This window comes from Canis lupus, chromosome 18 (assembly GCF_011100685.1).
Source record: "Canis lupus familiaris isolate Mischka breed German Shepherd chromosome 18, alternate assembly UU_Cfam_GSD_1.0, whole genome shotgun sequence".
Taxonomy (NCBI): Eukaryota; Metazoa; Chordata; class Mammalia; order Carnivora; family Canidae; genus Canis; species Canis lupus.
This window is the reverse complement of record NC_049239.1, coordinates 2099256-2113916: the sequence shown is the minus strand read 5'-3', so window position 1 is coordinate 2113916 and position 14661 is coordinate 2099256. Positions and strand designations below refer to the sequence as shown.

The 14661-nt window shown below is 62.8% G+C and overlaps 1 protein-coding gene across 4 annotated transcripts in view; it reads left to right on the top strand.

Moving 5' to 3' along the window:
* Positions 1–14661, top strand: part of GRB10 (growth factor receptor bound protein 10) — a 155841-nt gene that overhangs the window by 97024 nt on the left and 44156 nt on the right. For all 4 annotated transcript variants that reach the window (XM_038562607.1, XM_038562609.1, XM_038562610.1 and 1 more), the window contains 2 exons: positions 4149–4344; positions 9556–9697. In XM_038562607.1, coding sequence (XP_038418535.1) covers positions 4149–4344; positions 9556–9697 — 338 coding nt within the window. The remainder of the gene's footprint in view (positions 1–4148; positions 4345–9555; positions 9698–14661) is intronic.

Genomic DNA, 14661 nt, shown 5'->3' with positions numbered 1-14661 from the left:
GATTGTCTGGGGGAGGGAGGTGGGAGGAGGCGGGAGGTGCCGTTTCCCACGAAGGTTGGAAAACCAAGTTTCTCTCGTGGACGTGGGAAGGCCGGAGCTGCGCGTCTACGGGCACACGCGGGCGGGTCGCTCTCGGGTGTTTCCTGCCTCGGATCCTGCCTGTAGGAAGCCCTGAACTGAAGCTTTGTTGGGTTTGATTTTCTAGGTGGCAGGAGCCGCAGGTTGCGCTGTATCTGGAGCTGCGGTCAGGGGCTCGGCGTCTAAGCTTTCCGGCCGTCTCCGGCACGAGCAGGAGTCGCGGCCGCGCCAGCTCCAGCATGATGCCTCCTTGGCTGGTTCTGCTGCGTGAGCCCAGCCGTACGGCCCCAGAATTCAGTACCTGCGGCCGGGATCTGTGAGAGCAGACTAGCCGGTGTGCAGAAACCTGCGTCCGGACGTCTGCACGGGCTGGGAATCGCTCAGAGGCGGACAGCAGCAGCTCTCGCCAAGCGCGCGTGCCGTGGGTGCAGGCCGGGCGGTCAGGCCCCGACCACAGAGGCTCCCACGGGAGAGCTTTGGCCTCCACGCGGGGCCCGGGCCTGTTGGGCTGTAAGGAAGGCGCTGGCTGTCCTCCCCGCGTGGACTCCGCACCTCCGACCTCCAGACCGGGGTCTTTCCCACTCCCGGCGGTGCGTGTGTCCCACGGCGCAGTCCCACTGCTTCGGTCATTTACGGGGCAGCACAGGAACGCGGGTGAACCGCCGACCGCTTGGAAGGCTGGTTTGTCGTGAAGGGTGCGGCTCCGGAACGTTGAGGGGGCCACGTGCCATGGAGCCAGTGGCGAGGAAGACGAGGCGTGTGGGGCTTCCACGCGGGGCTCGGCCCTTCGCACACCTACGCTTCCCGAGCCCAGGGGGCCGGCATTCTTTCTCTGGATGCTTCACTGCACGGCAGGATGGGGTAACTCACCCGTGATCCTCTCAGCCCCCGGCCCCGTCCCCTCTGCCCCGGCGTCAGGGTCAGGGAATGAGCTGACCCTTCCAAACCTGCAGCCCCCCCCCCCCCCCCCCCGCTGGTTGCCTTGGCAACCGGCCCCCCTCCCATGGCTATCTGGTGTTTCCCCAAAAGCACCTGATTAATGTAAACCCAGCTGCGGTTGAAAGGGGCTTGTGGGCCCCCCGGGGGGCTCAGTCGGTGCAGTGTCTGCCCTCGGCTCAGGTCATGATCCTGAGGCCTGGGATCCTGGGATCCAGCCCCGTGTCAGCGGGGAGCCTGCTTCGCCCTCTGCCCCTCCTCCCGCTCATGCTTCTCATGCTTGCATTCCCGCTCTCACTCTCTCTGTCAAATAAAGTCTTATTTAAAAAAAAGGAAGAAAAAGAAAGAAAGAAAGAGAGAAAGAAAGAAAGAAAGAAAGAAAGAAAGAAAGAAAGAAAGAAAGAAAGAAAGAAAAGAGGCTTGTAATGAATAACAGAATGTTCTGTGTTCTTACAAAAGGTGATCCTTTCACCTTCATGAAAGCGCTGGAGCTATTTCAGGAACAAAAAAAGAGCAGATATTAGAACAAAAAAAAATGCTCCCGTTGCTCTTAGGGTTTAGGATGTTGTAAGGATCTCGGGAGCTGCGGGCCAGGACCCTGAAACAAGGCCAATGTATTTATTTCCTGTTCTGTCCCAACCTCACCAGTGTCATCGATTTTTTTTTTCTTTTCCCTGCTGTTACTCCATAATCTGCCCCTGGGGTTTTAGCATCTTAGGCAAGGCCGCGGGCGAGCCTCCCGTACGGAGCTGGGTGGGAGCCGCAGGTGACAGGTGCTCACGGGCTCCGAGCAACGGGCCGTACAGACGCGGGGGCGTGGGGCAGGCGGCGTTTCTGGAAGGTGCCCGACACTTGGCGACGCAGTTCTGCTCTTCCTTCGACTGCTAGAGAGCCGTGGACGTGGTGGACGCCGTGGACGCGGTGCCCGGGCCAGCAGGCGCAGGGAGGGAGTGCAGGGGGCAGGCACCAGCCTCACCCCAGCTCAGGCTCCCCTCTGCGCCCGCAGTCCTCCCGGGAGGACATCCGCCCCGAGTCACCGGGAGCGGGACGCTAGTGGGCTTCGCTGCATTCGAGTCTATTTTAGAAGCGAAGCCGCCTCCACTTGCTCATGGCAGAGAGGCCAGAGGCACATGTGAGTCTGGGATCAGATGGCCACCCAAATATCTGGGACAAAAGTCAGCATCCAGGTTGGGGCCGGGTCATTTGAGGAAGCAAAATAACTATTAATAACTTGATTTACAACCGCGTGGCTGGACTTCCACCTGTGCCGCCGATCCAGCCTCCCGAATCCACGTGATGGGAATGGTGTCCGCGCAGTTGTCTCCGCTTCCCCTCCGTGAGCTTTCCCAGGCCGCCGTCCCGTGGATGGGATTTGGGCATCAGACCTGCGCTGGGTGGACCCCCCTCATCTTAACTCATGCCTAGAAGCATCTGCCCTGCTCATGCCCCGGGGACGGTTCTTGTCCGCAGAAGGGCCTTCGGGGTGGGTGGGGAACGCACGCAGGTCCGTGGAGTCCCCCACGCGCATGGGGAAGGCTCGGGGCCGACCCGCCACCAACCACGCGACGCGCAGGACGCGAGCCATCCCAAGGGGTTTCGCAGGAACTGAGGAGCGTCGCCTCAGTCGCATCTTAGTGGCTTCTGAAATACCACAGCGTCGTGCGGATTTACAAGATGGTGATGGAGAAGAGTCTTCCTCGGAGCTGGTTTTATAAGACCCGTGCCTGGAAGATTCCATGGTTGAACAGACTTTAGGAAACATCAGGGAACCCCAAGTGACTGTCAACTACACAGATGAAACGCTGAATGAGCTACAGAAATTTTAACAGCTGCCCCAGAGTAGGAATTTCTTTTTTCCCAAAGTAGGATATTTTAGATTCTTTTTTATTTTTATTTATTTATTTATTTTTTAAACATTTTATGTATTTATTCATAAGAGAGGCAGAGACCCAGGCAGAGGAAGAAGCAGGCTCCATGCAGGGAGCCCGATGCAGGACTCGATCCCAGGACCCTGGGGTCACGACTTGGGCCGCAGGCAGGTGCTAAACCCCTGAGCTCCCCAAGTGTCCTGATCTCTTAGATTCTTTTTAAAAAAATTTTTTAAAGTTTTTATTTATTTACTCATGACAGAGAGAGAGAGGCAGAGACGCAGGCAGAGAGAGAAGCAGGTGCCAAGCAGGGAGCCCGATGCGGGACTCGATCCCGGGACCCTGGGGTCATGCCCTGAGCCCAAGGCAGACGCCGACCCCTGAGCCCCCGGGCGCCCCGAGTCTCCTGATGTAACTGTCACCCTCACCTAGAGACGGCCTCACAGCGGGGCCCTGGGGGTGCAATCAGTGCACTGTCCAAGTGCTTTGGGTCAGGTGGTGATCGCAGGGTCTCAGCCTCTGACTCTCCCTGCCGCTCCCCACTGCGGGGCTCACTCACACTCACTCTCTCCTTCTCTGTCTCAAAATAAATAAATCTCCTAAAACCAGTATTTTCACAGAAGCAGCTAGAATCACATTTGCCCAAATGCGTTGGGGTCAAGCTGACACTAGGTCACATCGGAGTCTGGGCACGTCCCGTCCCGCTTTCTCTCCTCCGTGGGGCCTTCTCCGTGCTCCTCTGCACCTGCGTCGGGCCTTCTCCTGCAGAGAGCAGGCTCCCCGGGCTCGGGGAGCGGGGGGCAGGGGGCGCCGGGCGGGCAGCAGGTACGTGCCTCGGCAGCGGCACCCGTGGGCCTCCTGGATCCCGGGCCAGGCCGCTGCCCGCGTCAGGCGCTCCTCGGCTCTCTCCGTCATATCTGGAATCTCGGGGAAGGGTGGAGCCCGATTGGCCCGGTGAGGGCCCGACGTCGGCCTGTGCTGCGGCGCGTGCACCCCGAGGCCACATGAGCGAGGCCGAGGGGCCCGCCGGTGCCCACGCGGCCGCGCCGTAGCTACCGAGCCGCCTCCGCGACACCCATGGACACCGATACGCGCGGTGCAGGCAGTTCCCCGCGGGCGCACCTGGCTCTGCTCCTCTGCCTTCGCCGAGCGGTCTAAACTGTTGTAGTTTTGGATCCTGACTGTGGGGCGCCGTGTGGCTGTGACCCCTCACTCTCCTAAAGTTCTGTTCTGTTTTGTTTTCTCGCTTCTGCCTCTAACGCCCAGAGGATGACGTAGATCTGGAAGCCCTGGTGAACGATGTGAACGCGTCCCTGGAGAGTCTGTACCCGGCCTGCAGCATGCAGTCGGAGACGGTGCCCCTCCTCCAGAACGGCCAGCACGCCCGCAGCCAGCCGCCGCCCGTGGCCCCGAGGCCCCCCCAGGCGCAGCGTTCGCAGCCCGTGCACATCGTCGCCGTCAGGTGGGCCCCGGGGCGTGGAGGGTCTCGTCTCCGAGAGCAGAGACGTGATGCTGCGCTCTCTGCTGGGGACATACGTCCTCTGCTCTGTGCAGCTCGGCCCCACGGGCTTGGACCTGGGCTCCGGGTCGGTTCTGGTAACTCACGGCACACCTGCTCGGTGTCAGGAGGGAAGTCGTCGTGAGAGAATGTCCCGGAATACTGAAGGAACGACCAAGTGGTCAGTTGGGGGCCCAGAGCGGGGCCTGGGGACCTGGAGCACTGGCACCCCCGGGGGCTGTCACAGATGTGCCACCTTGGACGCGTGGCCTCATTCCCTGGGGGGTTACCTGGAGCAGGTGCAGCCTCTGGAAGTGGCGGGGCTGGCGGGGGGGGCCTCTGGGACGTGAGGGGGGTTCCCTGCAGGTGGCAGGCCTCGGATTCGGGTGTTGAAGGGTGAGTAGGAGCTTGGGCAGGTGGGGGAGGAGATGCCGTGAGCAGAAGAGATGATCCCTGTGGTTGCAAGTGGCAAGACGTCCTTCCTTTTGTGGCGGCGGAACGGTGCTCCGTTGCACGTGGTGTGTTTTCTCTTTCCACCATCCGCGGATAGACGACTCGGCCAGCTCATGAAGTCGGTGCGGTGGCACGGAAGGACAGAGGCCACGTGACCACACGGATGGGCCGCGTGTAATGTCGTCCCACTCCCAGAGGAAGACGGTGGGAGTGATGGGTGCAGGCCCTGGGGAGGGATCAGGAGATGGGACGGAGCCTCCGAAGCGTTGGTGTGATGAGACGGGTGGGTGTCGGGATGTCCTGCTGCGCGGAGCCCTCCAGCCCAACACCTGCAGACCCAGGGCCCTGGATGGAGGGATAAAGATGGAGCCCACCCCCCCCCCAACACCTACAGACCCAAGGCCCTAGTGGGCGGGATAAGGATGGAGCCCTCCAGCCCAACACCTGCAGACCCAGGGCCCTGGAAGACAAGATAAGGATGGAACCCACCTCCCCCTCAACACCTGCAGACCCAGGGCACTGGCGGGCGGGGTAAGGATGATGGGGAGGAACGTTTGCAGGCTGGGCATGTGTCTGGCAGGCAGGACCCGTGAGGGGTCACAGGTGTCCTCAGGGCACACGCCGTCGTCTGCACGGCTTTCTGCACGCCGCCCACGTCCCAGGACGATCCCGACAGGTGGGGGCCAGTCCCAAAGGCCCTGTGAGCTGTAGCAGGGGAGACACGGAGAGGGTTCGAGTGGGCGAGCGGGGCATCTGCCTTGGGTTTCGGCAGGTCCTCCTGGCAGCCGGGTGCGGGGGGTGGGTGGCAGGGACAATGACATCCTGACCTGGATGAAGCAGGGGACACCTGACATTTGCAGGGGAGGACGGAGTGTGGAGCTGCCCCACCGGGTCCCCAGGGCCAGGAGATGGGGGCCGGCCGCCGGCGCGGCAGCAGCTTGAAGGGCGTGCTGAGGGCATCCCGGCTGGGGCAGAGGTTCATGAGGTCGCGCGGCATAGCTCTGACGCCGCCGCCAGGGCGCTGGGGGCTTCGCGGGTTTCCAGGTGGGGGCGGAGGGATGGGCGCGGGCCCGGGCCCAGGGCCTCCCCGCCTCCCCGGGCCTCAGGCTGGGGTTCCTGTGGCTGCTCCTTCCTCAGCACGGCACCTTCGGGGATGTCGCATCCTTTCCCTGCTTCCGGAAGCTTCTATGAGAGTCTTTCCAGTCTGACATCCCCGGGTTCTTTAGCCAGGCACCCCTGTGGCCCACGGGAGCCCGTTGGTGTCAGAGCGGCACAGCAGGCGCAGCTGTGTGCGGGGTGCTCGGCCGCCCCTCGGCCTCGGGCCCTTCCCCGCGGCCCTCGCCCACCCTGCTTCCGGAGCATCACCCCGTGTCCTTGCTCCACACCCACCCCCCACAGAGCCCTGTCTGGAAAGACACGCTCCTTCCTGCTGTGCGCCTCCGTGGGTCTGGGGTCTGTCCATCACGCGACCCTGGAGCCTTGAGGGGGAGGACGGGTCACAGCGCGCACGGTGACAGTGCCCGAGGCTGAGTCGGGGCAGAGGATGGGCGAGAAGGCCCAGGCTCCCTGCAGCCCTGAGCCTAAAGTTGGGGCCAAACGCCTGTTCTCAGTCCCAGGACGGCGCATGGGGTGGGCGTGCACCCGGGGCAGCAGGCACTCTCCCCGCTGCAGAGGGGACCCCGGTCCTCAGGCCTAGCCTCTTCAGTTCTTCTGTGTAGGTAGCGTTGTTTCTTGCTTTCGGGTGCATTTAAAAAATGGGGTGACCGATATGGGATACCCAAGGATTCATAAGTGAGGCCTTATGTCGAGCACCTCCCATGTGTGCTGAGCACTTCCCGTGCGTGCTGAGCACTTCCTATGTATAGTGTCTATTTAATCCTCATTTGTTAGCTGGCACCATGGCCACTGCAGCCCTGCAGGGGTGGTGGTGTGGTGGCCCTCAGTGCCCCGACGACCAAACTGAGGCCCTGGGGGCAGTGACAGTCTGAATGCAAACCCAGCCTGAGAGGCTCAAGGTGCAGCGTGAGACCCATGGTGTGGGGTGGGGCACGGACGGAAACAGGTGCAGGCCAGGAGCTGGGGAAGGCAGAGAGGGCTTCCTGGAGGAGGCTACCACCAGGCCCTCCAACCCTGTGAGGGCATGGACTGCACGGACCGCAGAGGACAGTGGGCGTGCCGCAGGCGGGCAGGCGGTGGAGCTCGGGGCTGCCTCGCCCCCACCCACCCGACGTCTCTGCACCTTCGCCTCCTGTCCCCGTCCTGGTGCGTAGTTCTGGGCAGACGCAGCCTGTGCAACAGGGACTTTCTGCAGCCCCAGGGGACCTGCCTTAGTTTGGCTTTGACGACACTTGGGAGCTGCTGTAAAGTCAACGTGGGACTTGCTTTTTTATTTAAATATTTTATTTATTTATTCATGAGACACAGAGAGAGAGAGAGAGAGAGAGAGAGAGAGAGGCCGAGATTCGGCAGAGGGAGAAGCAGGCTCTTCACAGGGATGTGGGACTCGATCCCGGCACCCCGGGGTCATGCCCTGGGCCGAAGGCGGATGCTCAACCCCTGAGCCACCCAGGCATCCCCACTTTTTTTTTCTTTTAATTTTTAAGAAAAACGTGTTGAGTGTGAAATTCACGTAACAAAAAACCCAGCGCCGGAAGCGTATGAGGTGTTAGTACTCTCCAGGGTCGTGCCGCCACCCCCTCTACCTGGTTCCAGAAGTTTCCGCCGCTCCAGCGGAAGCCCCCTGCCACACAGCGGAGTCTGCGTGGCCCTGCTGCGGACGCCCTGTCAGCGTGCTTCCACGAGGGGAGTCCTTCTGTGTCTGGCCTTGTTCACGTAGCACGATGTCTGGTTGGATTTTTTTTTTTTTTTTTTTTTGAATAAAGGCTTATTTTTGAAAGAGCAGTTGCAGGTTCATAGCAAAGCTGAGAGAAATTGGTGAGCGCTTCCCGCAGCCCTGCGCCGTGCATCCCGCAGCAGGTGGCGGCACAGTGGGCGAGCCTGCGTGGATGCACGGCGGCCCTGGCGTCCTCGGTGTGCAGGAGGGCTGGCGCTCCTTGTTCAGTGGGTGCGCTTGGACACATGTACGATGATGCGAGTCCGTCCTTGGGCTACCATATGGGATAACCTCACTGCCCTAAATACGGGGCTTTTAGTATTTTCCAGAACAACCTCTGGGGAGCAGCTCTGGTGAACAACTAGAGCATCGGGGGTTGGTGTCTTCTGCATAAGTCAAAACACAATAAACCCCTCGTGCCGCGGGAGGTCACTGGTTCGTGCTTCGGGGCCGGGGTGCAGGACAGTGGGCCCGGCCGCACGGCCTCCTCTCTGCCCTTGGCACAGGGGACAGCGCGTCAGCCGGACGCGGTCATGGCAGAGGCTGGGGTGGGAGAAGCGGGATTCGTCCACAGGACACGGCCGCGTCCGCCGTGTTGAGCCCAGGGGCACAGCTGTGCCCTCCCGTGTGCCGACAGGGGGCCCCGCTCCTGGGGGACGCCTGGTGGCCGGGGCACGACACCGCCCGCAGCACCCGGGACAGGCAATGGAAGGCAACGCTCGGTTGTTTTTCGCTTCGACTTTGAACTTGCTTCTTCCGCTGTTTTCCTAACTGCCCCTGATTCCGTTACCGTGGGTGCCCGGCCTCGTCGTAGGACCCACGGGTCTTGCAGCCTTGGGCGGACGTGCCCGCGGGTGGGCAGCGTGGTGCGCTCTCCGCGCTGCCTCGGGGTGGGGGGGCGCTGCGGGGAGTTTCCGAGGCTTCCGTGCTCTGGGGGGGACGCGGCACAGGGCGCTCGCCTCCGATGCATTCACTCCCGACCACCTTTTTGTACAAACGGGCATCGGTTCCACGATGCAGACGAGATGTGCAAAGCCGCTTCTCGTGTTTCCATGCGTTTGGAGGAGTGTTCGCTGCCAGGGCCCTGGGCAGTTATTCTCCTGAAAATGCTCCTTCTCACAAAGCCTCCTCGCCCACCGTTGCCGGGGAGCCGTCGGGGGGCGGGGGGCTGGTACGTGTCCCGCACGGAGCGTCGTCTCTGCTGGGAGCGTTCGCACGGTGCTTCTCAGGCCCGGCTGTGCGGTGAGTGCGGGGATCTGGGCCCTGCGGGTCTGGAAATGGCAGCTTTAAAAGAAAAACCAGAAACAGACTTTTTGTTGCGGAATAACGCACGTACCATAAAATCGGCCGTCTCGACCGTAGGCAAACCAGTTCAAGGTGCTGCGTGTACTTCCGTCGCCGTGATCCCTGGGGCCTTGCTCACCCTGCAGGAGGGAGCCCCCCGCCCCCCGCTCCCTCCCCAGCACCCTGCCTGGTGCTAGCCCGGGGATGGTGACCCGTGACCCGAGGTGCCCCACGGACGTGCCGTCCCGCGCCATCCGTCCTTCTGTGGCTGGCTTGTGTCGCCCGGCACCGTGTCCTCCGGCGTCATCCCGGTGGCAGCAGGTGTCTCCTTATGAGGGTGGAGCACATGTGCTTCCCCGTCCACGCGTCGATGCACGCCGTGGTCGCTCCGCCTCTTGACCGTGGGCACCAGGCCTGCTGGGAACCCGGTACCCGTATCTATTGGAGTTTCCTGGGCTACGTCCCCAGAGGCGGGATTATGGGATCACTTCGGGAGACGGCGGCGCTTATTTATAGGTTATTTATTTATTGGGTTTATTATTATTATTATTACATATTTTTTTACGACGGCAGCTTTTAACCCGCGGTTGTGTCTCTCCCCCCAGACGCCTGCAGGAAGAAGACCAGCAGCTCAGAACCTCGTCTCTGCCGGCCATCCCCAACCCCTTCCCCGAGCTCTGCGGCCCCGGGAGCCCGCCGGTGCTGACGCGCGGCTCCCTACCTCCAGGCCAGGCAGCTGCCAAGCAGGTGAGCGAGCGCCCCTGGCTCGGGCGCCGGCAGGACGGACGCCGGGCTCATTGCCATGCGAGGAAGGGGGACAGCGGGGATCTCTCCTCTTCCTTCTTTGCCTCTTGCTACTTTTTGATTTATTGTCCAGAATTCCACTTGTTAGGTCAGGGGTGCATCTGCGTGTTGTAGAAAGGGGCTCATACAAATGGTGCGAAGTAACGACCTGGTGCTTAAAGATGAATTTTAGCTCCAAGAATATTCCGTTGGCTGGGATCTCTGGATGCATGAGGCGTTTCTCAGGCCCCTGACCGTCCAAGGGTTTGCGTTTGATGTTCCTGCCCTGGAATGTGACCTGCGCACGGAAGATTTTATTTATTTATTCATGAGAGATAGAGAGGCAGAGGGAGAAGCAGGCTCCCTGCAGGGAGCCCGATGCAGGACTCGATCCCAGGACCCCAGGATCACGCCCTGGGCCGAAGGCGGTGCTAAACCGCTGAGCCACCTGGGAATCCCCACAGCCACCTTTTTAAACTAACAGTTTCTACCTTAAAAATAGGCCTGTGAGCTGCATGTTCTGGAACCGCTGTGGCCTGGGGGAACCTGGGATGCGGAGAGCGTCTGTAACTTACCCCAGGTCACATCGTCAGGCTCTGTCCGTCCGGTCAGCGTGGCGGCTGCAGCCTGGGGAGGGAGACCCTGTCGTGCTGCCGTGTGGGCAGCGGTGGCTTAAGTAGGATGCCCACGACAGGAGCATCCGACCTTCACAGGATGGTCCCACTCGCCAAGGATTGTTCTGCGAAGTTTCCATATTTTATTTACTAATTTATTCCTCAAAACACCTTTAGGATTTAGGTACAAATGTTATTTCTGTTTTTTAGTTGGGAAATAAGCCCAGCTGTCGAGTGGGGCCCCGGGGTGAGCACTGGGGCCGAAAGGGACCCCGGGGTGAGTGGTGCGGTTGGGAGGGACCCTGGGGTGAGAATTGGGGCCAGAAAGGACCCCGGTGTGAGCGGCAGGGCCAGGAGGGACTCCGGGGTGAGTGGTAGGACTCTGGGGTGAGCAGCAGGGCTGGGTGGGACCCCAGGGTGAACGGTGGAGCCGGGAGGGACCCCGGGGTGAGTGGTGGGACCCCAGGGTGAGCGGCAGGGCTGGGTGGGACCCTGGGGTGAGCGGCGGGACCCCAGGATGAACAGTGGGGCCAAGAGGGACCCCGGGGTGAGTAGCGGGACCGTAGAGTGAACACTGGGGCTGGGTGGGACCCTGGGTTTAGCAGCAAGACACCAGGGTGTGCAGTGGGGCCGGGAGGGACCCCGGGGTGAGCATTGGGACCAGTCAGACCTGACGCTGGGATCCAGAGGCTCTACCTTCAGCCATTAAACCCCGCGTTGCCCGGGACCCTGTTTATTTTCATGGGTTTGAACGACCCTTTGCCATGAACCAGAACCTCTCGTGTCCCCAAGCGCCATGGGCCCCCACCCATCCCCTCTCCCCGCATCCCCCCGCCCCACCGTGCGATGAGCACGCGGGGAGCCCGGTGTGTGGGGCGGCCCTGCCCCAGACACCTCCTGCCTCCAGGGGCTGCCCCGTCCGGTCCCACCATCGACGCCTGGAAGGTGAGGTAAGCGTCCCTGTGGGGCGGCCAGCTCCGGCTGGGCCGCGGCCGTGTCACATGCCTGCAGGACATCTGGGACGTCTGCCTCTCCGGTGACCTCTGCTGCAAATAAGGGTCTAGACAGGCTGTCTGTGGATTGGTCCCCGGGCTTGTTTACGGCCTCGCCCAGCCTAAAATAAGCCCAGGAAAATCTGCTCTGGCTCTGCCAGCGCCTGGCGAGAACGCGGGCCTCCACCCGCGCCCGACTGTCCAAGTCTGTCCGCGGAATCCGGAACCTCGGGAGCTGGCCTGCTGCTTCTCCCGGGACCGCAGCGTCTGCCTGGTGTCTGCCTTCTTGTCGCCGTCCCCGGCCGCGGCCCCGCAGGCCCAGGGCGCGGCTTCACGCTTCGGCGAGTCCACGTTCCCCGACGTGTCGCACGGGCTCGCGGGGCCGCGGCCGGGGCGCCCCGGGCTCTGACCCTTGATCCCGGGGGCCTGTGTCGCCGGCGCCGCGGTGGGGGCTGCCCCACGGAGCGCGATGGCGTGGCCGCCGGCGGTCTCCAGCCTCTGGGCCCTGCTGCCTGCTGGCCCGGAGAGGGGGAAGCCGGATGTGCTCATGCTGCCACGCGAGGGCCCGGGGAGCAGCTGGATGAGCGTCCGCTCGGGTCCCCCCAGAGGTGACGGCGCTCCAGCAGGCCCGCGGCACCGCCTCGCATGCTGGCTGGCACATGGTCACGTCGAGAAGAAAGTGTCTCGCTCTGTGGAAGGAGCTCGCTCGTGACCTGAGCCCGTCAGGGGCGGCGTGTGTCTGCCCACGAGTCCGAAGGGGACGAGGAAGTGGAGGTGTGTGGCCAGGCCCACGCGGGGCTCCCGTGCCGGCCGAGCGCCGCGTGCAGACACCTCCCCTCCCACCTCCCTGGGGGTCCTTCCGTGACCCTCGCCGGCTGCTTGGGGGCAGGAGTGTCGGGTGTGGGGTCTGCACACCCCAGCTCTGAGAGCCGCCCCTGTGACACGCCGCCGCCTCCAGGGAGGACATCCATGCATGCAGGGGTGTGTGGCTGCGGGCAGGGCCCCAGGATGGACAGCTGAGGGGGGGCAGGGGCCCTGATGAGGTCACAGGCTCGCAGGGGGGCCCTCACCAGGGGGAGGAGCCCTCAGCCCCACCACTGTGGCAGCACTTCCAACTCCCCCGTCCCGCCGTCCCCTGTGGTCCCCGAGGCTGGCAAGTCGGCTGCAGCGTGGGCCCTGCTGTCCCGGGGCTTAGTGTGATGATGTCGGCAGGGTGACGCGCTCCCTCAGGTGCAGGCAGATGGGGCAGCCGGTGGCCGAGGAGGTGGTGCTGCTGATGAACCGTCAGGGCCCCCGCGGCCTCCCCGGGCATCCCCCTGGTCGGGGTGTGACCCCACTGCGGCCGGTCCGGTGTGTATGGCTGGAGTGATGGCAAGGGCCACGTGTGCGTGCCCCCCAAGTGTGCACAGCCCTGCCCCCGGGGGTGGTGCCGGGGGTGGGGCCTGCAGGCAGGTGCAGGTGGGTGGTGGAGTGATGTGTGCATACCCCCAAGTGTGTGTGGCCCTGCCCCCAGGGGCAGGTGCAGGTGGATGATGGGGCAGGCCCCCCACGGGGTGGAGCGATGGCGAGGGCCGCGTGTGTGCCCCCTGAGTGTGCACAGCCTTGCCCCTGAGGGTGGTGCCAGGGATGGGGCCCGCGGGCAGGTGCAGGTGGGTGGTGCAGGAGGCTGAGAAGGGAGGGGGAAGGGGCAGGGGGCCGCACAGAGGAGCGCCGCCGAAGGGAAGAACAGGGATGCTCCCAGAAACATCTCTATTTCCCAATTTAAGGCTGCCTTGCTAGCTTGATGGGAACGTCTGGAAGGCCCTGTCCGGGTGGCCTTCCTCCCAGCGCAGGGGTTTCCATGGAGCTGCCTGTGACCCGTTAGAGCAGGTTTCTCCGCTGCTGTTAATTCAAACACAATTAATCACACGTTTAACCCCATTTCTAATAGGGCGTGAACGCTGTCCCCGGTCCAGTCCACACTCTCCCCCCTTTGCTTACTTTCAAAAATTAATTTTCTGGAACTGAATTAATTGCCTTGCACTGGGTTCTGCCCGTTACTGATGATCCAGCGTGGGCCTCCCGAGGCTCTTGCTACCGTTTAACGAACGCGCCGCTGCATCAGACCGTCTTTGGCAGGAAAAACTAGCGGCCGTGGCCAAGTGCGGGGGCAGCTTCGTGGAGCGCGCCCGTGTGGACGTGCCGGGCCTCCCGCTTCTCCCGCCTGGGCCGGGCGTCGCCCCGGAGCCCGCGGCTTCTCGTGGGCGCCCACCCCGGGGGCCTCACCGCCCGCCGCACGAGCCCTCTTTCTCAGCGCCTGCGGCACGTGCCCACGTCGGCTTTCTGGAACCTCGGGGCCCGGACGCGTCGGGAGGAGGCCCAGGGAGGTGCAGCCTGAGGGCTGGGGTCCCCGAGGGCCGTGAACGGTGCTGTGGACACTTGGGGCCGTCGCAGGATCGTCTGGGGCGGGAGCCCAGGAGAGGGGTGCTCCGGCCCCCGGTGGGACAGGGGTCGCTGCCCCCTGGCGACAGTCACTTTACCAGCGCGAGTCTATACCCATCGGCTCATCCCCGCCGTCCTCGGGGCGAAGCCCTCTTTACCCAGCGTCGCTCAGGCTGCTTCCCTGGGGCGCCTGGGGGCTCGGTCGGCAAAGCATCTGCCCTCGGCCCAGGTCACGGCCCCGGGGTCCTGGGATCCAGCCCCGTGTCAGACCCCGCACTCAGCGGCCACTCCGCTTCTCCCTCTGCCCTCCCCCCAACTCGTGGTCTCTCTGGTGCGCTCTCTCAAATAAATAAAATCTTAAAAAAAAAAAATGTAAAGAAAAAACCTAACCGATTGGTCTTCCTGTCCTGATTTCACTCCCTGGTTTCTCGGGAGTGAGGAACGGCGGCTGCCACCACCGCGGGGCTGCACCCCTGCCCTCCCCCTGCCCCCCTCGCCTTCCGGCTCCCTCCATGCCCATCCACCTCCATGCAGTCGCGTAGCTTCCCTGAAAGGTTTCCTTGGGAGGAATGTAATAAACTGTCTTTATTAGTTTTTAAAATGTCACGTTTTGGGCGGCCCGGGTGGCTCAGCGGTTTAGCCCCACCTTTGGCTCAGGGCATGACCCTGGGGTCCTGGGATCGAGTCCCACATCGGACTCCCTGCATGGAGCCTGCTTCTCCCTCTTCCTGTGTCTCTGTCCCTCTCTCTGTCTCACGAATAAATAAACAAAATCTAATAAATAAACAAATAAACTGTCGAGTCTGCAAACGAGCGATCACGTGCCGCCCCCGGAGCGGCTCACTCAGCAGAGGCCGACGAGTGCTCCGGGGGGCGTCCGGGGCAGCACGGGGTAGCCCCG